We start from the raw sequence: 26,786 nt of genomic DNA, 5'->3' as shown, positions 1-26,786 counted from the left end.
AATGGGCAACAACAACATTGACATTTTCTAAGAATTTATGATGTAATGAGTATCTTAATGCTGACAAATTACACTGTATTTGTTGCTTTTCTGATGCCTGATTCTGTTTTTTTTTTCTCTCAGTTTTGGGGTCTTCTTCTGCAAGCCTCCCATGCTGTGCACCGTCATGGACGCCCAAAATTTCCTGTATATTCATTTTGTAAACTGTGTCTGTAGCATGGCCCTAGCAGAGGGTCATTCCTTTGAGTCTGGTCTGCTTGAGATTTCTTCCTCAAATCATCAGAGGGAGTTTTTCCTGAGGGCCCTGTCCCACTGGGGAGAGGATTAATTGTGCATGAATTGAGTATACAAATTGTGGGGGTTCGTTGTCGTCCACAACAAAAATGGCCAAAAATGACAAATGTCCCAGTATTAATTATGGATATATTAATAATATATAGCAAATATATGATGAACAATCACGGTTATATAACGCATGTAGTGAGGAAACTGATCCAACACATTGAGATTATCACAGCAGTATTACGTATTACGGGTGTATTATGAATGCATCGCGCACGTGTTGCGCGTGCACGGCATCTGCATTGCGGTCATAAAAGAAGCGCACTCGCTCCTTTCGGCATCACTATTCACACCAACAATACAGGCTCTGGAGCATTTGCTGGACTTGGACAAGTTGATCACAGAGTCAATGTTCATTTTGTCATGCGAGGGTTAACTGTTCATGAGTTTGGGGAGCAGGAGGGGGGAAGCCACTCGGGATGTGAGATGGTGTTTTTTTTATTTTTGAGAGTGTCACAGAAAACAGACTTCAGCGTGAGTTGTGGCTAAAACAGCAACTCTTCCTTTTGTTGGTGTTAAATCAAAGTCCTGGATTGCAGCAGCTATTACGTCTTTGTGGATTTACACAGCTGGACCGGCACTGACTGGCAGGTATGTTGCTTTCTGCCACATATAGTACTTTGGGTTTACGTGACGTGTTTGTTATGCATTCACAGATTGTCCGCAAATCAGCTGCAAAGCAGATGTAATGACAACGCTTTATTTGTGGCCAATTTGTATGCATTCGCTACAACATATTTTAGTTTGTGATGTGGACATGATGGGCATGCAATATATCTGTTTTACACACTGTCCCGGTCCGCTGCCAAGCCGCAAATCCCCGTCAGTTGCGGATATCAGCGGTTAAGGGCAGATATACAGCGCATAGAGTGAGTATGTATTGTGTATGAATTGAGTATGTATGGAGTATGTAAGGCAGATGTCATCCGCATTCAGATTTTTGAACAGCTCAAAAATCCTGGCTGCGGACATGCGTGCCTCTGCGGATGATCACGGGAGTGTTCGGATGACGGCCGACTCATACAGGCATGTTACACGGATATTGCGGATGTTTGGCAAATATGGGCCAATTTTGTGCGCAATCCATATGCAAATCCTGCTAAACACCAGTAGGACAGGGCCCTTACCACTGTCACTTGTGTGCTTGCTCTAGGGGTTGGTAAGGTTAGACCTTACTTGTGTGAAGCACCTTGAGGCAACGTTGTTGTGATTTGGCACTATATAAATGAAAATGAATTAAATTGAAATTGGAAAATTTAGTGTCATCTTAAGATGATGTAATCGGACAACTTAAATATAAGAATTATTGTGAAACAAATCAATACGTTTGTGGCATATTTCTTTAGAAATATGCTGGAATGGATACACGAACATTTCCAAGTCAGTGAACACGTTTCAGACTTCATTTTCATCCATCAATAAGAAATACAAACAGTGTGATACTGTGGAGTAAATCTGTCTGGAGTAGCCAGTTATCAAAAACAGTGAGATTGTGAAGAAAGAAACTAGTGACACAGCCGTACAAATCTCAAAAATGTATTCATCACCCAAATTGTGCCCATCACAAAGTTTACCATTTTCTCATAATTTTTGATCCATTAGAAATGCTAGTCTATTATTTGAGTGTCAAAAATTAAACATTAAAATGAAAGTTAAAGTTAACATAGGATTCAAGTTATGAAATTGTTATAAAAATATTAACTAACTGATAAGAGCATGTTTGTATCATATGGCAGGGAAAAACATGAAAGCTGGCACACTGCACTGTAACAAAAGACATTCAGTTAATCTTGTTGTTTTGGTAAGCCACAAGCAAATAATTCTGTGCTCTTAAACAGAGTAGACAATATTCTCCATTAATTTCCTGCACTGAATAAATGGCTCTTCACTCGTGTTTCTGACAAATGAAGCACTTTGAAGTGGTTTGGAACATGATGTCATCTTCAATCTTTTGATTTTCCTTTTGTGTTGGAGTACATATTGTTAAATTTTGAATGGAGTGTTTGATTACAAGCTGTGTATCTACTCCTTTTAAGATAAGATAAGATAAACTTTATTGATCCCACAGCAGGGAAAATCACTTGTTGCAGCAGCAAAATTCATACAGCAGTAAAAAAAAAGAAAAATTACATTAAATAAAGGTGACTAAAGTATATTGCAATGTTTGCTGGCGGGTGCATCAATACTGATGTGGACAGATTATGTGAAAAATGGAATATAAGTGAGTGTGTGTGTGTGTGTGTATATATATATATATATATATATATATATACTGATGTGGACATAATCTGTGAAGGGCTCTAACTGTTGTACCTGAAGTCTGACGTGTACAGCGTGAAGAGGAAAGGACACAGCATTAGCTCCGTGCTACATACTACCACATCAGACACACAGTCGTGAAGCCTCGCATACTGTGGTCTGTTGGTGAGGTAGTCAGTGGTCCATGTTGCCAGGTGACCGTCAATTCCAGCTCCTTCCAGCTTACCCCTGAGAAGTGATTGACTGAATTGTGTTGAAGACACTGGAGAAGTCAAAGAACATGACTCTCACAATGCACCCAGTGCTCTCCAGATGTGACAATGACCTGAGCAGCAGGTAGATGGCATAAAGTAAATCAATAAATACATAAATAAATCAGTAAAATTGAGTATACTGCCTTTGTACAAATTTATTATTCCAATCACCTGTTTGAAATAACATTATTATTATTATTATTATTATTATTATTATTACATACGCCAATGACAATCAAATCATCAACATTTAATATCTGTCTGTTAGCAGGATTACATCAAAACTACTGCACAAATTTTGATAAACCTTTCACTACAGATACATATCAGGCCATGGAAGAATCCATTAAATTTTGGACGTGATCCGGATCTCGATTCTGGATCAAGATTTCACTTTCACTGTACAGGCTTTGAAAGATTATGTCAAAACTACTTCAAGGATTCTAACCAAATTTGAACCCTAAATAGATATTAGGGCATAGAAGACTCCAGTGAACTTTGAATGTGATCCAGATCTAGATCCGGATTCTGAATCCAGTTTTCTCTTTATATAGGCTTTGAAGGATTACGTCAAAATGACCTCAAGGATTCTCACCAAATGTGCACCACAGATAGATATTAGGGCATGGAAGACTCCACTGAATTTTGGAGGTGATCTGGATCAGAATTGGCAACTTGAGCAATCTTGGATTGCTCTTGTTTTCATTTTATTTTTTACTATTTATTATGAGCCCAAAATTGCCCCCATCCCAACTTTTTTCAAATATGTTGCAGATTTACATGCAGAAATGGATGGTTATTAACAAATGACATGTTGACCTCACAGATCATGAATCACAGATCATTTGGGTTCATTTTGTTTGTAATGAAATAAAAGTCAATGTAAATGTAAGAATCAGTTTTTTTTTTTGTTTTGTTTTTTTTTTTAGTTTTTTGTTTGTTACATGTTCCATACTATCCCATTGTTTTCTGATTTGGTCTTGTAATCTGTCATCTCACTTTCATAATATGATCTGTAAATGTGACATGTAACTGCCATTAAAACATGGCCTTCTTTAGCTTTGTATATAACAGCATTTCTCAAAGAGTGGTCTGTGGAACACACATGGTCCATGAGAAACCCTTTGTTGTTTGTAAGTGTATTGGTAAATATTGCAATTTTCATTTTCTAAGATAAAAGTGTTTCTCAAACTGTTTAAAACTGACTACAAAGTTGAACAGAGTTGCATATATGTCACTAAGTAAACAAAGATATTTGTAAGGTACAATAATTGGTTGGAATTGGCAATGTACTGTTGGTTGGATATTTGTGGAGTTACTGTATGTGGTCAGTAAGATGTTTTTCATTGGTTAAGTGGTCTTCGGCCAGAAAGGAAACACTAGCATATAGGATAATTTTAATAATCACACTGTTATAAGTATGAAGCACATCAAATATTCCAAAACATATCAGTTGGGTGTATATCTCTTGTTGCAAACTAAATGAATAACACATTTTCAAACAAGACATTCCTTTTTTATTTCAGATTAGTTCTTGTTTCCAGGAGTAGATTCATAAATAAATAATATCTACAATATTTACTTATTTATGAATAACAGAGTGCAGTTATTAACAGTTGAATGTAAATTTGTTAGACAAACAATTTCGAATGAGTAGTGTTTGTAAGAATGTTTGCGTCCCTTTACACATATCATAAAAGATGCAAAAAAACTAAGAAAATCTGCGAACCAAACACAATGGGGAACCATGAAACATTCCACCTGCTGTCATGAGGGACGCATGGTTGCACAGGCGTGTGTGATACACTGGCAACAGTTTCACAGTGTGAGCAGCTGGAATGAGTTTCACCACATCACGCCTCTGTTGTGGAGAAAAAAATAAAATAAAAACCACACACCATAAAAAAATACTACAATTTATTGAATCCCCCTTATCGAGCAGACAATACAAGTATGAGCTGTCTGTTCCTCTTTAGATGACCCATGGTCATAGACGTACAGTCATGACATGAATGAAGCAGTGCGCTCTTATCATGTCCACATCTGCTGGCCCGGTGTGTCCAGTCGACCTACGCATGTCCTGTGGGCGGCGCGCGGCAGGACAGATACCGCGTCATGTGGAACAGAGCTCATGTGGGTGATGTGACATTCAGATCGCCTGCTGCATGTTCACATGATCTGGCGGTCCATTTCTCATGGGAAAGCCTGTCAATGTGCGTGCTGTGCGCTTGCTCACTGCAGCCTGTCGCAAAAGCAATATATGTTTTATGTGTTTCCATGTCATGCCACGCAAGGTGGAATACTTCTAATTTTGAACGACGCCATTTCCGTTCTAGACCTCTTGCTTTATGCTTGAGGTCACGCAGGTAATCATGGAACCAAGGTGACTGTGATTTGGTTTCAACACAGGTGGTGCAATCATGTCGAGTGTCGTTTTGAGCACTGAGTTTAAACTATCCACAAGTCTGTCTACTGACTGGGTATTTGTCAAAAGTGAGGCTAAGACATCAGGCAGTCTAGCTTCTAGTTCAGTCTTAGTTGAGGAGTTGATGCATCGCTGCAGTGATAAATAAGGTTGTTGTTCCACTAAACACGGCAGCGAAACTGTAAACTTAATAAGTGAGTGATCAGAGACCACTGATGTAAGAGGCATGATGTCAATATTCATGACAGCAATACCACGTGCGAGAACCAGATCCAGGGTATTTCCACTAATGTGCGTCGAATCCCGAATGCATTGCTGAAATCCTAATGCATCCACAATTTCCATAAATGATTTGCAGAGGGGATCAGAAGGCTTATTCAAGAGGGAGAACCGATTCACAGTTCGCAGTGATGAGTGTGATCGGGGTGCCACAAACGGGCACCAAGCCCTACGGGGCTTGCTCCGCCTCGCCACAGTCCGAAAACCGTCCTCCACAGCCGGCGTTTCTAGGCTGATGCGAATGGGCTCGCTAGCCGGCCCAGCACTAACCTCATCTGGAGTGTCCGTAACATCTAACTCCACTGCGCTAAGAAGCTGCTCTAACTTATGGACACGGCTGTCTAAGAGAGCCACCCTTTCTTCGAACATCACGTAGGATTTATGGAGGATGTAAAGTAGGTAAAGTAGTGTATTTTGTGCACTAGGAAATTTAAGAGTATAGCCAAGCAAGCACAAGCTAACCAATAATGGATAAGCTAACCACTCCTAAGGCTCACACAGACGCAAATAAATGAATTAAAGTTCACAGCAGTTACACTGAAAGAGTAGCAGAAGTATTAGAAATGTAGGAACAATAAATATATATATATATATATACCACTCCTAAGATTAACACAAGAGTAAAGTACTAAGCTAAAGTTCACAACAGTTACACTAACAGTTAACTAACAGAAGTATATAAAAAAACTAAATGAAAAAATGAAAATGAGGGTCCGAAGTCGCTAACGCAAGCTAACCGCTAGCGAAAATGCTAGCCGCTCCTAAGATTTACAAAGGAGTAAAATAATTACTTAAAATTCACAGCAGTTCCACTGAAAAACTAACAGAAGTATTAAACAGGTAAAAACAACCAGCTATAAAATAACAAGGGGTGGGAAGGGAGGAGTCAACCTAGCTAGCGAAAGCTAAATGCTAATGAATGCTAACTGCTAGCGAATTACAACAGGACTATAGTTAAATAACGTTCAGAGTAGATACAATTAATAACCAGAAGAGTGCTAAACAGAAATAAAAGAAACGTATACAACCGTGTGAAGTTCAGAATAGCGTTACAACAACAAACAATCCGTCGGAAACAAGTTGCCAGATCTGTGAGCCAGCGTCAAATGCCTTCTCCAGATCTACAAAACCAAAAATTAAACGCTGTGAATACTTTCGAGATGTACTGTATACTCCCACTTCAATTAGTTATGTTTTTTTTCCTCTTCAAGAGCCATTTTTTGACAGGTGTGACTTATATTCCTGAAAATATGGAATTTTTTCTCGATGAACAGGAATAGAAATGTCATATTTTCAAGATCAAAATAATTTTCAGATGAAACTAATTTTTCACAATATGACCTCTTTAAGGACTTTGAACATATGCTACAGCTGCCCATGTACATCTGTTTGTAGAACCACCTGTCATAACATGACTGACGTACAATATGCAGACAATTTTAACATTTTGACATATCTTCTCATGTGACCTGACCAATAATATTAGAGAGAAATGGGATTCAACCTTCACTTAAATAAATACAATGGAAGTAGCAGCTATGAGTGCCATGAATCAACTATTGAAGTGATTATATTGAACACAGGCAGGTAGAAGAATAGCATTAACCTTTAGTACACAGAAAAACACATCAGCTACACACAAGAGAAAAGATAAGGAGACATTCTCAGAGAAAAATGATGGACTAATGAGGGGATAATGCTTTATAGTAGTAAAGCAATGAGAGTGAGAACAAATTGCAAGAGAAAACCTGAGGAGCTATTACCGTGAGTTAGTGCCAAAGTACACAGTCACCGCACTGAAGAAGGAAACTGTCATTAAATCTATTTCTGCAAAAGGATACTTAAAATAAAATAGCTCTCAGACTTCTTGAAAAAAACAGGTGCCTGTGAATAAAAGAACGGTTCATTTAACTGACTGGACCGCTGACTTTGACAACGTAGCGAGTCTTGCTTGAATGGACAGTTAGTAATGGAATTTTACCAGTGATGGTGTACTGCAAAGTCAAGACACAATGGACATCCACATTTTTTTTTTTACCTTTGTTGCTTTGAGTTTCCTCTCATACAGTAACTTCTGATCTTCCAAGTGGTCCACCTTATCTCTCAGGACCCTCAGCTCCTTTTTGAGGGCCTAGAATAGAACATTTGATAAAATGACACCATTAAAAAACCTTAAAAGAAGAATTAAGATTAAATACTTGACTATAAATGTGAGGTTAGTCCTGGTGGAACGGTACATTGTGTACTATAATAACCATATTGTGGGGTCTGATTCAATCATATCTTTTTTTAATTAGTATCATGATGCTATGAAAAGTCAACAACTGCATGCAAAAAATAATGACCAATTCAACATCAATTTCAATTTATCTAATTTATCAAATCAAATCAATTTTATTTATATAGCGCCAAATCACGACAAACAGTTGCCCCAAGGCGCTTTATATTGTAAGGCAAGGCCATACAATAATTACGGAAAAACCCCAACGGTCAAAACGACCCCCTGTGAGCAAGCACTTGGCGACAGTGGGAAGGAATAACTCCCTTTTAACAGGAAGAAACCTCCAGCAGAACCAGGCTCAGGGAGGGGCAGTCTTCTGCTGGGACTGGTTGGGGCTGAGGGAGAGAACCAGGAAAAAGACATGCTGTGGAGGGGAGCAGAGATCAATCACTTATGATTAAATGCAGAGTGGTGCATACAGAGCAAAAAGAGAAAGAAACACTCAGTGCATCATGGGAACCCCCCAGCAGTCTAAGTCTATAGCAGCATAACTAAGGGATGGTTCAGGGTCACCTGATCCAGCCCTAACTATAAGCTTTAGCAAAAAGGAAAGTTTTAAGCCTAATCTTAAAAGTAGAGAGGGTGTCTGTCTCCCTGATCCGAATTGGGAGCTGGTTCCACAGGAGAGGAGCCTGAAAGCTGAAGGCTCTGCCTCCCATTCTACTCTTACAAACCCTAGGAACTACAAGTAAGCCTGCAGTCTGAGAGCGAAGCGCTCTATTGGGGTGATATGGTACTATGAGGTCCCTAAGATAAGATGGGACCTGATTATTCAAAACCTTATAAGTAAGAAGAAGAATTTTAAATTCTATTCTAGAATTAACAGGAAGCCAATGACGAGAGGCCAATATGGGTGAGATATGCTCTCTCCTTCTAGTCCCTGTCAGTACTCTAGCTGCAGCATTTTGAATTAACTGAAGGCTTTTCAGGGAACTTTTAGGACAACCTGATAATAATGAATTACAATAGTCCAGCCTAGAGGAAATAAATGCATGAATTAGTTTTTCAGCATCACTCTGAGACAAGACCTTTCTAATTTTAGAGACATTGCGCAAATACAAAAAAGCAGTTCTACATATTTGTTTAATATGCGCATTGAATGACATATCCTGATCAAAAATGACTCCAAGATTTCTCACAGTATTACTAGAGGTCAGGGTAATGCCATCCAGAGTAAGGATCTGGTTAGACACCATGTTTCTAAGATTTGTGGGGCCAAGTACAGTAACTTCAGTTTTATCTGAGTTTAAAAGCAGGAAATTAGAGGTCATCCATGTCTTTATGTCTGTAAGACAATCCTGCAGTTTAGCTAATTGGTGTGTGTCCTCTGGCTTCATGGATAGATAAAGCTGGGTATCATCTGCGTAGCAATGAAAATTTAAGCAATACCGTCTAATAATACTGCCTAAGGGAAGCATGTATAAAGTGAATAAAATTGGTCCTAGCACAGAACCTTGTGGAACTCCATAATTAACCTTAGTCTGTGAAGAAGATTCCCCATTTACATGAACAAATTGTAATCTATTAGATAAATATGATTCAAACTACCGCAGTGCAGTGCCTTTAATACCTATGGCATGCTCTAATCTCTGTAATAAAATTTTATGGTCAACAGTATCAAAAGCAGCACTGAGGTCTAACAGAACAAGCACAGAGATGAGTCCACTGTCTGAGGCCATAAGAAGGTCATTTGTAAGGTCTAACCTTACCAACCCCTTGAGCAAGCACACAGGTGACAGTGGTGAGGAAAAACTCCCTTTGATGATGTTGAGGAAGAAACCTCAAGCAGACCAGACTCAGAGGGGTGGTCCACTGCTTAGGCCATTCCAATAGTTATAAGGTTTTTACAAAGTTTTTACAAAGCTGAAGAAAAAGAAAACAAAGCCAGAGTAACATCAAAAACAAAGTGCAATATTTAGATGACCACACAGCAATTGCACCACAGACAGGGGGTCATCCAGTACCCTGCGTCAGCTTTAGGCATGGCATCTCATGGTCAGTCCACCACCCTGTGGTGTTGCAGGCATCCATTTCAAAATGTGCAAATATTTGCACAAAAACAAATAAAGTTTATCCATTTCAACATTAAATATCTTGTCTTTGTGGTTCATTCAATTGAATATAGGTTGAAGAGGTTTTGCAAATCATTGTATTCTGTTTTGTTCCGAATTTTTGAACAAAATAATTTGTGTGAACAGTGATGTAATTATGTGTCATGATGGGTGTTGTTTAGGTGTATCATGAAATGTAATGAATTGTGATAGATGCATCATGACAAGTATCAAATGGCGAAAGGTGTATTGTGGTATCAAACTGTGATCGGTGTATCACGATATGTATCAAATTACAATAGGTGTATCGTGGTATGTATCAAATTGTAATAACTGTATTATGATATGTATCAAATTGTTATATATATATCAACTTGCGATATGTGTATCCCGATATATAGCATATCGTGGAGCTAGTGTATCATTCCACCCCTAGAGGTTAGTTAAACAGCACACTTTTTAAACACACCAGATTTAAATAAGATAACATGAATCACATCAATTAGCTTATTGTTGGAAAAGTTACAAATTGGATCAGCTGTTCCATGGTGAACATGGTGAAATGAGTGCATGATTCATTTGCATCTGCACCTGGAGTGAAGCAACCCATGCTGTGTGAAAGGTCAGAGAGCATGCACATAGACTGTGCCTACATTTTCTTCTCCATATTCTGCTTCTGAACTATTCTGTCCTGAGTCGCTCCAATCAGGCCCATCTGAAGTCTCTGGGGCTATGAGGCCAGAAAGCTCCGGGTCTGATGTTGGGTCCTCAGTGGAACCATTGTGGCACACCACCAGAGTGTTGTTGTCTTCTGGGACCTCCAGGATCTTTTTCTCCGTGATCTTGCTGTTGATCTCCTTCTGAAACCTACACATCTGCTCCTGAAGCTCACTAATGAAATTCACAACACTCTGGCAGATGTGGTGAGGAAGAAGGGAAGTGAAGATATATGTTTAGAAAGAGAGCAGGAAATAGAATATGTATGTGCAGGTACTGTGTGTCAGTGATGACCTTGAAAATCAACATTCTTCCCATCTGAACATCTGTTTACATCTATAGGAATTGCATACTTAAAAGGATCATATGATACAACTTTTAAATTTTCAACAAGCTTATATACATTTAACAATCAAACACACCAGACACAAACTTGTGACAATGAGCATAAAAGCAAATATGTCAGTTAACCAATTCCACATCTTCACCCACCGAGTCCGTATCAGAAGCACAGTATTTTATTGTGTTGTTTCCTTTTCTTTGATTTTATTCCTTGATTTTTTGTGTGTTTATACAACATGACTTCATGTTTGTTGGCTACAAATTGTTACATCAGTTTGAAGGCTCCTAGTAACCATTACTAGCCATGGTCATGCTGAATAATAAAGCCATGAATAATGAGCCACAAATGGATTTGTCAGAAATTTCAGTGATTATTTGAATAAAGAGCCACGTATATGAACATTGAAATTAAAAACACTGAGTGCGAGTGATTGCGTCAGCGCACACAGCACAGCTCATCTGATCAATTATAATGAGATGTTAAATCTATCATAAACATACTTTTACAGCTGCTCATACATGTAAGAAGGAATGAATGTTGTGTGGGCCGCTGAAGAGGAGGTACTGCTGGCCCACCACCACCAGAGGGCGCCCTGCTTGGAGTGCGGGCTCCAAGCACGAGAGGGCGCCAGACCCAGAAGAAGTGACAGCTGTCACTCATCCTCTGCACCAGCTGGCTCCGGTGTTCTTCAGACCGTTGGTGGTGGAAGCCGTGTGGGACGCGGCTTCTCTCTCGTCGGGGGTCTCCTATCTTCGAGCCTGCCCACACGTCACCTGGATTTACATTAACTGTGCAAATTACTGTACGTTTCGTTGTGTATTATCACAACATTAAATTGTTACCTTTTTGGCTTATTCATTGTCCGTTCATTTGCGCCCCCTGTTGTGGGTCCGTGCTACGGCACCTTCCCAACAATGAACATGCAACTGTTTTAGCAAGCCATTACAATATTAACATTACATATAATTACCTTTTAGACAGTTCCAAATACGTTCTCCACCTCCTGAAGCACAGGAGAGAGAGAGAGACAGAGACAGAGAGAGACAGAGAGAGAGAGAAAGCGGCAGCTGAAACGATCCTCTGTGATTCAGAATGATGATGATGATAATGAATCCGCTACAAAATAATTATTTTATATACAGCGTCCAGCGTGCAAAGGGAGTGGGACAGTCACGACGAAGTGTGCGAGAGTGCGGGGCCAAAATAGCCTGTCAAAAATAGTCTGTCCTATCCTCGTAGCCACCAGGTACTTGGAAAATGGGCTTCTAACAGCCTCGTGCTCGCCACTAACATGCCTGTAACATCCTTGTTTGTCCTCATAGTACCCACGCTGAAATTAGCACCACGCTCAGAGATGAGCCTCGTTAGCCAAATATTCTGCCTCTAAGAGCCACTATTCTCCCAAAACTCGTACCAAAAAAAAAAAAAAAATGCTATGTGGCTCAATATTCGTCGTTCATTATTCGGTGGGACCAGGGCTTTACTGAAACCATGAACAATAGTAGTGTGCTGTACCCAATTGCACCATGAAAAAGCAGCTACACATGCTTTAAATGCCTCTTATTTTAGAGTTATTTATTTATTTATTTATTTGAAATAAAGTTGCCAGCAACATCTATGACACCTGTAATTTTGGATCATCCATCAAAGTAACCATCACAATTCTTTATATGTTGTGTATTGTAGCCATATTTTAAGAATCATGCATGTTCTGAACATCAAACAGATAGTTTGCAGTAATTAACTGTAACAAAAGCTGAAGAGCTTTAAAATCAATCAGAGGCAGTTTGTCTCCATGTGTCTACAGAGAGCGTGTAAACAGCAGCTGAGTTATGTTCAGACTGCGGACGAGGAAGTCTCACTTGGGGTCCAGTATGGTGGAGATCACAGACGATATGAAACATGTTCATAGCTAAATTTAACTGGGAGCTTACTGGCTCCACAGTAAGGAGCTTTCATACTTTGTGTGTGTCTGTGCATGTGCACATGTTTATGTAGTGGAGGCAGCATGTGGGAGGCCGGTACAGGGTTCAAAGCAGATTTTTGCAATTCTCCTTACGTCCACGCAGCTGTTACAGGGAAAGTTGGTTTGTGCACACTGTGAAAGCACTGAATCAATTCTATGTGCTAAAAACCAGCCCTCGTCCCAACTCAGCTCTCAGTTCAAGCTGACCTGGGACATGAAATGCCAAGACTTGGAAGTGACTCGACAGAGATTTGATCCCACCTCTGACCAAAATATATCTATGTTACAGAGCATCCAGACTGTATTCACACTGCTTCACTTTTTTCCACATTTTATGTTACATGGATGAAATTATTTTTTCCCCTCACATTTCTACACACAATACTCCATAATGACAATGTGATTTTTTTTTTTTTTTTGGGATTTTTGGAAATTTACTAAAAATAAAATAATAATAATAATAAAAAAGATAAATCACGTGCCCATAAGTATTCACAGTCTTTGGTATGAAGTTCAAAATTGAGCTCAGGTGCTTCCTGTTTCCACTGATTATCCTTGAGATGTTTCTGCAGCTTAATTGGAGTCCACCTGAGGTAAATTCAGTTGATTGAACATGATCTGGAAAGGTGCACTCCTGTCTACATACGAGGTCTATTAGAAAAGAAACAGACCTTATTATTTTTTTCAAAAACCATATGGATTTGAATCACGTGTGATTGCGTCAGACAAGATTGAACCCTCGTGCGCATGCGTGAGTTTTTCCACGCCTGTCGGTTGCGTCATTCGCCTGTGAGCAGGCTTTGAGTGAGGAGTGGTCCACCCCCTCGGCGGATTTTCATTGTCAGCAAATGGCGGAATGATTTGGGATTTTTTTCCATCAGAATTTTTTCAGAAACTGTTAGAGACAGGCAGCTGGAAACCATTAGAAAAATGTATCTGGCTTTCGGTGAAAATTTTACGGGCTTCACAGAGAATAAGGACTGTTACTACATCTTTAAGGACGGCTTTAAGGACAGCTTTAAGGACAGCTTTAAGGACGCTCGGCACACCGCGCTCTGTGCAGCCATCGAGAGCCACAAACCACCGGATCATTTCTAAACGGATGGCTCTGTGGAGCCGGGACCGTCGTGTGCACTTTCTCTGGTTATCACAAGAGCTGGACATCAACCATTTTCCGGCAGATTTCACTTTTAACAAGAGATTTTGTCATGGAAAGCTGAGCGGAGGCGTGGCGCGTCGCGACCGATTTGCTGATGGAGCGAGACAAAGGAACACCTCCGTTTTGGTCTCACAGGACGGCTTTGAGATGGCGTTCAGACAGCTGTCGGTGGTTTTTCCATCGAGTGATTATCCGAGAAATTGTGGATGTGCCTGGACATGCCAGAACATGTCCCGTGAGGCTTCATCACGGCGTTGCTGTGCGCCATGCGGCACCGCCGGGATGTGCGAAGCCTCCGCTCCTCTTTCCATGACAAAAACTCCTGTAACAGTGGAATGTGCCATTCATTTCCAAACTGGACGCTGTGTTTTATCCGGGACATCGTCTGACTAGCACAGGAATTGTGAAAAGACTTGGACATCAGCACTTTTTTGGCACATTGAGACAGACGTGCGGAGGAATTCCATCCGTTTAGAAAATGATCCGCTGGTTTGTGGCTCTCGATGGTGGCACGGAGCGCGGCGCGCCCAACGTCCTTAAAGCTCTCCTTAAAGCTGTAGTAACAGTCCTTATTCTCTGTGAAGCCCGTAAAATTTTCACCGAAAGCCAGATAAATTTTTCGAATGGTTTCCAGCTGCCAGTCTCTAACAGTTTCTGAAAAAATTCTGATGGAAAAAAGCCCAAATCATTCCGCCATTTCCTGACAATGAAAATCCGCCGAGGGGGCTGGACCACTCCTCACTCAAGGCCTGCTCACAGGCGAATGACGCAACCGACAGGCGTGGAAAAACTCACGCATGCGCATGAGGGTTCAAGCTTGTCTGACGCAATCACACGTGATTCAAATAAAAAGGTCGGTTTCTTTTCTAATAGACCTCGTATAAGATCCTTTTGTGGTTTACCCCTACCAGTGCCCCTTTGAGTGTCATTATGTTCTGGATGTCTTATTTTGATAGTTTTCTCTGTTGGTGATATTAATTTCTGTATAGTTTTATCTGTTATGTTCTGATCCCTGTCTGTGTCCTGGTAGTCTGGGTCCCCGTGTTCCACTCCTGCATCCTCACCTGTCAGTCCTGTTGTGTCTTTCTGTTGCACTCTGTCACATTGTTTGAGTCCCACACTAGTTTTCTGCTTTTGTTTTTGTATAGCTTTTGATCATTACTTAGTTCTTGCTGTAGTTTGTGAATTGTTTGTTTTCCACCATTTCATTTTGGTACACAATTGAGTTTCATTTTTGCAGCTTGTATTAGTGTGATTCTTTAACTACGGGCACTATTGGCCTTGTAAAAGTAATTTCCACCACACCATTGCCTTACAATATAAAGCGCCTTGGAGCAACTGTTTGTTGTGATTTGGCACTATATACATGTGCCCTGATGTCACTGTTTATCTCCATAGAAACTACCCAAACAATCTTTCATACAAACTGTTTAAAGGGACATTACAGTGGTGGAAATTACGTCAATAGTGTGGGACAACTACATTTTGTTTAAAAAAATCACAACAGTTGTATGACATTGAATACCCCAATTATGTTTTGATTAGTTTACTGATATTTTATTCAGAGATATTTTAAAACATTAGAAAAAAATGTTTCTTTACCATTCATTTTTATCATTGAAGATCAAAAGTCTGGGTGTGGGACAAGCACAAAACAGCAATATTTGCATATAATGATGCTGAAAAAAGGTGAAAAAGTCATCATAGACTACTAGAACAAATTTCTTAACACACTTTCACTGTAAAGATAACTATAAAAGTGTGAAATTTCCCCTTTTTTCTGTTTTTCATACAATATGATCAAAGGACATAATAAGTGCCCGTAGTCTAAGAATCACCCATTAATGGTTTTGAATACACTTTCTCTGTGTTTTTCTTTTGTTATTATGTTTTATTTCCTCCACTCAGCTTTTGAGGTCTGTTTAGTTGAGCCACCCTGGTTCCTGTTGTTTTCCACATGCACCTGTCGGTCCTGCCTCCTTAGTTATGCACTCCTGTGCTGAGTTAAGTGTTTGTTATTTAAGCCCTCACTTGTTCCCCACCTTTTGCGGGTTCATTCGTTCTCTTGTGTTGCCTCACTGTATTTGGTTTGCATTTATGGTTGTTCCAGAACTACCCCATGTTTAACCTGTTTCATAGTGAGTTAGTATTTCCTTTTGTGTGAGTTACCTTCATGTGTTCTGCCACCTGCTCCCTCCTGCTAATCTCCAGTTAGTTTGTGTACCTCTGGAAGTTTTTTAGTTTGTACTTTGATTGCGGACTTGCACCATTCATCTTGAACAGTGCTTTCATTTTTGTATGGGAGAAATAAATAACTTTTTTTTTTTTTCCCATTCAACATCCTGTCCTGGATTCTACACTGCATATTGAGTTCAATCAGACTTTGCCAAAAACCATAACAAGCTTCCACAGCTGATAGCAGGGATTACAAAGCAATTGTCTGTAGACCTCCAAGACAAGATTGTCTCCATGCACAAATCTGGGGAAAGGTGCAGAAACATTTCTGCTGCTGTGAAGGTTTAAATGAGCACAGTGCCCTCCATTATCCATAAATTTAAGAAGTTTGGATCCATCAGGACTCTTCTTAGAGCTGGCCACCCGTCTAAACTGAGCAATTTGGAGGGAAGGGCCTTAGTCACGGTGGTGACCAAGAACCTAATGGTCAGTTTGTTAGATCTCCAGCATTCCTCTGTGGGGAAATAACTTTCTAGAAGGACAACTATCTCTACAGCATTCCACCAATCAGGCCTATATGGTAGAGTGGCCAGACATAAGCCACTCCTTAGTAAAAGGCACATGGCAGCCCACCTGGAGTTTGACAAAAGGCACCCAAAGGACTCTCAGACCATGAGAATCAAAATTCTCTGATCTGATGAGACAAAGATGGAACTGTTTGGCGTGAATGCCAGTTGTCATGTTTGGAGGAAACCAGGCACCACCCCTACAGTGAAGCATGATGGTGGCAGCATCATGCAGTAGAGATGTTTTTCAGTGATAGGAACTGGGAGACAAGTCAGGATTGAGGGAAAGATAAATGCAGCAATGTACAGTGACATCCTGGATGAAAAACTGCTCCAGAGCGCTCTTGACCTCAGACTGGGGTGACGGTTCATCTTTCAGCAGAACAATGACCCTAAGTACACAGCCAAGATATCAAAGGAGTGGCTTCAGGGCAGCTCTGGAAATGTCCTTGAGTGGCCCAGCCAGAGCCCAGACCTCATTCCAATTGAACATCTCTTGAGAGATCTGAAGATGGCTGGCATTCCCCATCCAACCTAAAGGAGCTTGAGAATGGAGGAATGGACAAAACTGCCCAAAGATAGGTGCACCAAGGTTGTGGCAACATGTTCACAAAGATGTGAGGCTGTAACTGCTGCCAAAGATGCATCAACAAAGTACTGAGCAAAGTGTGCGAATACCTTGCTCAATACGACGTGTGTTTTTGTTTTTCTTTTTTTATAAATTTGCAAAGAATTCAAAAAAACTTTTTCATGTTGTCATTATGGGGTGCTGTGAGTAGAATTTTGATGGAAATATGAATTTTGGAATAAGGCTGTAATAAAAAAATGTAGAAAAACTGAAGCGCTGTCAATACTTTTGAGATACACTGTACCTATTGAGCCAATGTTACAATTTCTATGTTCATCCATTTTTCAAATCCAATGTATTTTGTAGGATGCTGATTCAATGTCAGACTTCAACATGGGTCAGTGATGCATCAGCATAATGTTGCCCAACGTGAAACAAATCTCTTGATGTTTACTTTAATCATATATTAATAAATAGAAAAAAACTATAGTATTGTACATTTAATATAACTAGATCAGACTGTGTTCAAAAATTGCGTCCATGCAAAAATGAGCTGAGTGCTTGAAGCAACCAAGACACCCCTGACAACCCTAAAGGAACCACAAGCTTCATTGCCTATGACAGGAGAAACTGCTTTGCATGTACCATTTGATCCACAAATAGATATTTTTTTTAATATGTCACTTCACTGATTGTTTTTGGCAGCGAGCTTTAATGTGTGTGTTTTAAGACAATTACTACCAGTTAACCTGCTATAAAGTTTTACAATATGACGCTTCGGATGAAGTGTGTGTGTGGTGGTGTGCGGTCGACACTGATATTTTATTTTATTTTTATTTTTTTTAATAAAAGGAGGAAAAAAAGTCAAACAACACATTTTTGTCAAATTTCTCTGGTCTTTGCATTTTTTTGCAAAGTATTGTGTCTTTAAATGGAGACCTTTTTTTTCAGATTTGCACAGGAAATCCTTTTTGAATTAAAAAGGAATTAAAGTGTCTGTGTTGAGTCCAGCACACACTGGTATTTGGCGTGCCATCCATCACACCAGTTCTGCTGAGTCTGAACTGCTTTAACCTGAGGACACAAAAGCTCTTTGACCAGCACTGTTTTGACTGTAACTACATACATTACAGTATCCTGTCTGCTTCGAGCGCTGCACAGAGGCCTTCTCTCACTTCACACCATCAGCAATGCCCAGCATGTGCGCTGGTAATACATCAGCCTTTAGAAAGCACATGACTCAGGTTGTAATGTTAAAAAAAGTAAAATATAGATGTTTGAACTCCATCACATTGAGTTTCCTTAAGGGTTTGCCAGGGAACCTGGCTAAGTTAAGTTCAGGATTCCAAGCAGTATTTCCAACAAAGCACTCCAGAATCTCTGTGAACATCACTCAGCAAAACAAGCAATTACACAACTGAACTGTGATGTCAAAAAATTCAAGTTCAGCAGGTACCACCAAGCCACACGAATGTGTTTGGACAGATAAGCCAAAGCTTTGACTAACACACCCTTTTTTCCTGCATTAAATGAATAGAAAATCCAGTTTGAATGCCCTGACTGTCACATTTGTCTGCTTACCTCAGCTTTGTGTTGCCTTTCAGTCTCGTGGCTGTGTTTACTGTCCATGTCTGCGAGTTTAAGTTTCAGGTAGGACACTTCCCCCCTAAGACTCAGCTTCTGGCTCTCTAGGGACGTCCTATGCAGGAGCTCCTGTCATCATACAGCGAGAGAAACGGACACACACAGAGAACAAAAGTCAGCACTTACTGAACAAAGGCTACATCCAGGACGCAGACAACAGCCTACAAGTTCTGTAATGACAGTCCCCTCAGACAAGCGCGCCAGTTTCAGGCACTGTTTGAGTGGCTAAATATACACAAGCCATGAGTACTATTTATAAGGACCATTTCTCAACTCATTCAGAGAACACAGCAGAGGAGGGAGGGAGAGAGAGAGAGAGAGAGAGAGAGAGAGAGAGTGCTAAAGCTAAAGACCCGTAGAAAGGACATTTAAATAAGTTTGACAGGTGTGTTTTTATTTAAACTTCTGGTGCTTATTTAGGGAGCTTAAAGGGGTCATATTATATACATCATTTCAGCAAGCTAATATAAGTCATCAAGTGACCGAAAACAGATATTAAACTTTGCAGCCAAGTGTGTGTATCCCACACACAGTGAAGTGGTCCACTCTTAAAGAAAACATGGTCAGGTTTCAAAGAGATTATCTGTTTCTGTGTCTGTTTTTTTTTTAAATGGAGAGGAGCTGCTGTTGGCCAAAAGGGGTCATCACTCTCTCCCATGGCTCTGGGAAGAGGATTTGGTTTGGCGTGTTGTAGTGGGATGTCCATCTAACACAAAAAGAACACATCCCAAAAGGCTACAAGTAATATTTGAATCACACAAAATTTATATCATTTAAACCACATACTGTGTGACAGGCCATACATCATCAGCATCAACACATCAACAGATACTAGAAAAAGTGTTCCAAGTTTTGCAATTAGCATTACCAGATTCAGTTATAGGCAGCATTATTGTAGAACAGTTACTCAGAATTGCTTATTATTCTCAAGAACGTCATCATATTTAGATTTATGTGTAAATAACAGGGAAAACATTTTTAAATGTTTGAACATGTTTATTTTATAATTATATATTTGTAAAATGATAGTGGGTGCTATGATATCTTCTTTTCCAGCAGCAGGTGTTGCATCACCATCAGCAATGCCATTTTCGACAGCTATGACCATCACCTCCCTTAGGGTGTTCGGCTTGAGTCCAGAAGATCATGGGTTCAAATCCCCGCCTGACTGGAAAATCACTAAGGGCCCTTGGGCAAGGCCTTTAATCCCCTATTGCTCCCGGTGTGTAGTGAGCGCCCTGTATGGCAGCACCCTGACATCGGGGTGAATGTGAGGCATAATTGTAAAGCGCTTTGAGCGTCTGATGCAGATGGAAAAGCGCTATATAAATGCAGTCCATTTACCATTTCTATGCAGTCTCTCCTACAGACCATGTGTGTGTCGCATACCACACACGAGCTCAGTCGATGTATCTTGCAGAGTAAATAGTTGTCTGTGACCTATGTTATGGAAATCTAAAACAAGACTTTTCTCATTTAAAGTTTCTTAAAATTTGAGTTAAACTTTTTAAAATGCACATTCAATGTCAGTTTTAATAGGATTAATAAATGGAATAGTTTTGACTGTTTGAATGTTTGATCTCCAAAGTAATGCTCAAACAAGGTCCACACCCAATGGGTTCTATGACACATGACAGACACTCCCCTGTGTCATGTGACTAAGTATAATACATGGTGCAGACTATTCTTTTTTTAAACTATACTGCCTTAGCCAATAATTTGCATTGCATTTTTTTTTTTTACCAAAATTGCAGCAACTTCAACTTTTGACCTACTACAAACTTAAATTAACCTTTGTCACCATTGTTGGTGTTTTTACCCCATAACCTGATAGCATTCAGTCCCTGACAGAGGCGCTGCTTGCCAAAAGGAAAGGTAGACATCTGCTTGGGGGCCTCTGATGGATGAAAAACTTTAAATTACAATCAGAGCTGCCCATCACTTAAACAAATGCTAGAGGTGTGACACAATGACTCATAGAGGTCAACATACATAAGAGTAGAACTTTTTTAACTTGCACTTAAGTTCAACTAATACTGTTTTGATACTATTACTGAATAACGTAAGAGCCCAACTATACTGTTTTTGGAATCTAAGATCAGGCAAATAATGTGGTGTACACTAACCTTGGTGAAATGCAGGAGGAGGTGGGCCAGGAGTCATCCCATTGATCCCCGAATCTCCCAACTTTGGAGGCACAAGAACTAGATATTCCAAAACATCAACAGTGGGTTAATTGCCCTCCAGCCAGCCAAGGGGATGAATGGTGCCTATTTGACAATGATATGGGCAGTATCCTGGAAGTCACCATGAAGGGCAGGGCAGATGGGAAACTCCAAACAATGCCAAATGTGACTGTCAACATGGCCACAGCATGGTTTGGTGTGGTAGAGAAGAAGCAGACCAGAAGTCAGTACTCCAAGAACTGCAGGACAAATAAGATCACACAGTTGTGACAAAAACTATGACTCTGGAGGAAACAATTCAAGGGGGCAAGAGAGGATGAGAAACCTGGGCTAGAACTGCTGTGCACCATCCTGAGCAAGAAACTCAAGGAAAGAGTTAAGAAGTGTGCTGCCTTCCTAGCCAACCCCTTTGGGTTCACCAAGCAACTACTATGCCTGAAGCACAGCTGCCACCTCACAAGCTCAAGAGAGGAGATGGCCAATCATCTCCATCTCACTTACAGTGATACAGCATGGGAGGAAGACTTAGTACAATGTAGAGCCTTGATCAACCCACCGGTATCTACCACAGATTTTAACATCATGGAACCTAGTTGGGAGGAAATCCAAATTGTGATCAAGGCTGCCAGAACCAACTCAGCACCAGGACCCAATGGTGTGCCTTACCTGATGTACAGGAGGCAGCCCAAGTTCACACACTGTCTGTGGAAAATCCTAAGGGTGATCTGGAGGAGGGGAAAGGTTGCCCAACATTGGATACTCACAGGAGAAGTGTGGGTTCTAAAGGAAGAGAAGGCAATCAGTACTGAGCAGTTCAGGACCATCTTACTGCTCAATGTTGAGGGGAAGATATTCTTCAAGATTATTTCATTTCTGAAGACTATATCCTAAATAACAAATGCATCAACTCCTCAATGCAAAAGGGTGGAATCCTAGGGGTCTCAGGCTGCCTAGAACACAGTGGAGTGGTAACCTAGCTACTTTGGGAGGCCCAAGAAGGGAAAGGAGACCTACCTGTAATATGGCTTGACCTAGCCAGTATTTATGACTTCATAGCGCACAAGCTTATAGACACACTGGAACACCATAATGTTCCGAGTAACATCAAGAATCTCATCATGGATTATTACAGCAACTTTAATCTGAGGTTCACTTCTGGGACAGTAACATCTGACCTGCACCAGCCAGGGAAAGGCATAATCACTGGATGCACAATTTCAGTAACTCTGGTTGCGACTGGCCATCAATATGCTAGTGGAGTCAACTGAAGTAGAATGCAGAGACCCCAAAACCAAGTCTGGAGTATGGCAACCTCCCATTAGAGCTTTTTATGGGTAATCTGACAGTAACAACTTCATCAGTCCCGGGAAGCAGATGGATTCTCGGAAAGATCTCATGGGCTCAGTTGTGGAAAGCTGACCCTTACCACATTAGATTTCTCATCCAGTCGGTATATGAAGGGCTGCCAAACCCATCTCTTCTGTTTTGGCAAGACAAAGACACCAGCATGTGCCTTGTGCCAAGGAAGAGGAGCTCTGGGACATATACCCAGTGACTGCCCCAAAGCACCTGGAGTAGGCCACTACTGTTGGAGCCATGACCAGGTGCTGAAGGTGACTGCTGAAACCATCTGCAGCACCACTGACCAGAGTAAACACCTCCAACTAGCAAGACACTGGGTAGCATTCATCTCTGAGAAGGAGAACCTCAAAAGCAAAAGCCCAAGCAGGCCTCCAGGGAACAGCTCGTGAATAGCAGATGAGAGTGGACCTTGGGAAGCAACTCAAATTTCCAGAAACCATCACAAAGTCAAGTTGCAGACCAGACATTGTGCTGCTTTCTGAGACATCCAAACAAGTGGTCATGCTTGATCTCACAGTGCAATGGGAAGAGGGTGGAGGAGGCTAGTGGAAGGAAGATGGAGAAATATGCAGATTTGTTGGAGGACTGCCGCAGTCAGGAGTGGCGTGCACAATGTATGCCCATTGAAGTGGAGAGGAGGCGCTTTGTGGGAAGATCATTATGCAAGACCTACAGCATCCTGGGCATCACTGGTGCATGCAAAAGGAAAGCAAACATTGAGGCCTCCGAGGCTGCAGAAAAGGTCTCAAGATGGTTGTGGATCATGTGGGGCAAGAAGTGGATGAATGAGGCTTGGACACAGACAGGAATGGATCACTCTTGGTCAGATCACTTGGGCAAGGGGGTCTGAAGTTGAAACCCCCTGTGACCCAAAAGGCAAAGTGTGCAGTATTCTTTGCATGCAGAGTGTATGGATCACTCCTCAGATTCCTTGAAGTGTTTTGGAGTTACCTTGTTAAAGTAGAAGGGATGAACTCCATTAAGTTATCCATTTACTCACTACATTTTACAGGGTGCATGCCTCAGATTGCTAGAAACAAACTGTCCCCACAGATAAAAATGATTCTGCACGATGTGACCACTTTAATCCTTGGCTACTTGCTTTCTGCAGTATATGTGTAAGCCTTAAGAGTAATACCAGACTATGCAGACACATGTATTACAAATTTTGTTGAAGTTAAGCATGTGCTAAATCACTTAAAATCCAGAAATGAGCATCAAACAACATGTGGACACGTCCATTTAAAACTTTGGTTTTGGAAACTCTCTGGCTTTCTTCTGGAGTCCACATGGAAAATATTAGAGGTTTGTCACCAGGAAGACATTTACGGTCCAGAGCCAAAGCCTCATAATGACCAGGTCTCCAAGAAACGAGGATTGGCTGGCCTTTGATGCAACACTGCTCAGAGAATTAGACTTTGAGCATTGAGCACATGTTTGCAGCTTGTCTGAAAACTGAAGGACACATTCTTGCACATGAACTCAATTAGCATACGCTGAAGTATTATAATTACAATGGAACATGAAAAGCATCATAAGGCTGCTGCATACCCTATGCTTTCCACACCACAACATTAATGTACAAGTAATGTCTGTCATGCTGTTTTTGTTTAACTATCACTTTATTATGAAATTATTCATCCCAATCAATCACAAATATTTTGATGATCAATATATGCTCCATGATCCATTTAAGCTTGTTGGTTGTTGAGATAAACAACAAATGTAGTTGTCAAATGTTTTCCTTGACCTTTAAACAAGCTAATCAAAAACTGAATCACAGCTCAATAACACTCCAACCAAGTTTTCCACTAAATTTGGTTCATCGAAGCTTGTTGGTTTTTGTGACGTACAATAAAAAGGTGTTTGTTGGACCATGTTTTCCTTGACATTGACCTATGAGCAAACTACTCCAAAATCCAAGTAATATTCTGACCAGGTTTGCTTGAAGTCCTTTTTAGCCATTTTTAGTTGTGTTGTACACAAACTAGGAAAAAGAACACTTTGCTGTCTCTGCTTCCCGCTATCCCACAGGGAAATTATTAAGCTCAATGTCATGAGTATGGCACACATATTTTTTAGCTGACAATATTCTGTGTAATACCTTCTCCAGTGCACTCCAGACTCTAGCTGCAGTTGAGTAAAGTCACAAATATTTCTTCGTAGTAGTTATTTTTAAACCTCAGCTTAACGTGTTATCCAGTAGTTGTCTCCACTGCGGTTTTAATGCCTCAAGAAAAGAACTGCAAGTTTTCTACACTTCTGATACTTAAAGGAACATTACCCAATACCCTTTGTCCCTCCCATTTCTCCACCTTGTCATGTATCCCGCCCCTGCTTACTTTTCCTCTCCTATCATCTGTTCTTCCTGAGCATGCAGGGGTGTGTCTGACTCAGCCGTGACCTGGGACGTGACTGCTGTCCCGCAATCACCTGCTCAGACAGACCAGGCACAAACACTGAGACACTGTCCTGGAATGAGTCTGAGCGTCCTAAATATTTTGGTTGTCAAGGCAATCTGCAGCAAAAAAAAAAAAAAAAAAAACTAGAATCCTCGTCAGGAATTTCCTCCCTGGAAGGAGAATTCATCCTGTGATGCACACTGTGAGCTTTCAGCTAGAGTGGAGTAGTCACATTTGAAGAGCAGATGGACTCTCTGGGGCCTTGTCACAACTCATTAAATTGAAGAATAATATTAACATCAAATCTCCAAATGCCTGTTGGTGATTCCTGACCTTTTATTGAGTAATACATCAAATATTTGTTAATAACATTGTGCCAAGAGGAAGTATTGAAACAAGCTGATCCATACCTGCTGCAGCATCTCCTCTGTGTAGTTCAGTTTGTGCTGGTGCTCAACTAAAGAACTCTGCAGGTTTCTGATCTTTGCTCCCTGTGCTTCCACCTGGTCTGTCAGCACACCCACCTGTGTGTGTTAAAGTTACACAAGGGTGTTGTTATAAGATGATATAATACATGTACTACTGAGATATGTGCAATTCAGGAGAAATTTGTAGGACAAGACTGGTTCCTACACATACAGTGCCCTCCAAAAGTAATGGGCTGCTCGATATTTCACACATTTTAATTTGTATATGCTATTTGAAATACAAAAAGTAAATCAGGCTTCTTGATATAAAAAATCTGAGTTCTTTGCCTAAAATACTGTTGAGGTCTACGGTTCTAAAAGCATTCTGGACTCACATGCCATTCCAACTCATTACAGAAACTTTTTACATAATTTAATATCACCCTTGAAAAATGTCAGCTATTATTTTATAAACAGTATCCCAATCTAGAGCCCGTGGATCCCCACGGGCAATGCGCTCCTTAAAAATCTAAACGCCAAGATGATGGGTTGCTTAAGTAATGGGCCATTTTGGTATAATACCTGTAAATTATCAGTTTTATTACCAGTTTTCTTCAAACAAATCAGGGGATGGATACATGAACATTTCCAAGTCAATGAATATGTCTTGTTATTTATTTACATCAATAATGAAGAAATGCAAACAGTATGCACAAAACTACAGAAATACACACAGCCTCTCTGGGAACCAACCTTATCGTGGTGGAGAGGTTTGTGTGCTACTATAAACCTGAGCGCTGTGTTTTCTGGAGCTTTTGTGCTCCTGGTAGGGTTTCCCATGGTAATTTGGTCTCAGGTGAGGGGCCAGACTCAGAATGGTTCACAAGACACCATGAAAAAACAAGGTAGAGGAAATGTGACCCAGCCTGGACAAAGCCTGGGCTATCTGTTTACGAGGTCTGTGAGAAAAGTATCGTACCTTTTTATTTTTTTCAAAAAATATATAGATTTGATTCATATGTTTTTACGTCAGCCAAGCTTGAACCTTCGTGCGCATGCGTGAGTTTTTCCATGCCTGTCGGTTGCGTCATTCGCCTGTGAGCACGCCTTGTGGGAGGAGTGGTCCAGCCCCCTCGTCGGATTTTCATTGTCAGGAAATGGCGGAATGATTTGGGCTTTTTTTCCATCAGAATTTTTTCAGAAACTGTTAGAGACAAGCAGCTGGAAACCATTCAAAAAATTTATCTGGCTTTCGGTGAAAATTTTACGGGCTTCGCAGAGAATAAGGACTGTTACTACAGCTTTAAGGACGCCCCACAATGGCGCACGGCGCGCCGCGCTCCGAGCCGCCATCGAGAGGCAGAAAACACCACATCATTTCTAAACGGATGGCTGTGTGG

General features: G+C 40.7%; 1 protein-coding gene across 2 annotated transcripts in view; it reads right to left on the bottom strand.

Annotated features, from left to right (window-relative positions):
- Positions 1 to 26,786, bottom strand: part of ppfibp2a (PPFIA binding protein 2a) — a 79,471-nt gene that overhangs the window by 37,844 nt on the left and 14,841 nt on the right. For both annotated transcript variants that reach the window (XM_034188871.1, XM_034188879.1), the window contains exons 3-5: positions 25,390 to 25,503; positions 18,967 to 19,098; positions 7,598 to 7,690 (exon numbers count right to left, since the gene is read on the bottom strand). In XM_034188871.1, coding sequence (XP_034044762.1) covers positions 7,598 to 7,690; positions 18,967 to 19,098; positions 25,390 to 25,503 — 339 coding nt within the window. The remainder of the gene's footprint in view (positions 1 to 7,597; positions 7,691 to 18,966; positions 19,099 to 25,389; positions 25,504 to 26,786) is intronic.

This window comes from Thalassophryne amazonica, chromosome 2, assembly GCF_902500255.1.
Source record: "Thalassophryne amazonica chromosome 2, fThaAma1.1, whole genome shotgun sequence".
NCBI classification, from domain to species: domain Eukaryota; kingdom Metazoa; phylum Chordata; class Actinopteri; order Batrachoidiformes; family Batrachoididae; genus Thalassophryne; species Thalassophryne amazonica.
This window is presented reverse-complemented; position numbering and strand designations above follow the sequence as displayed.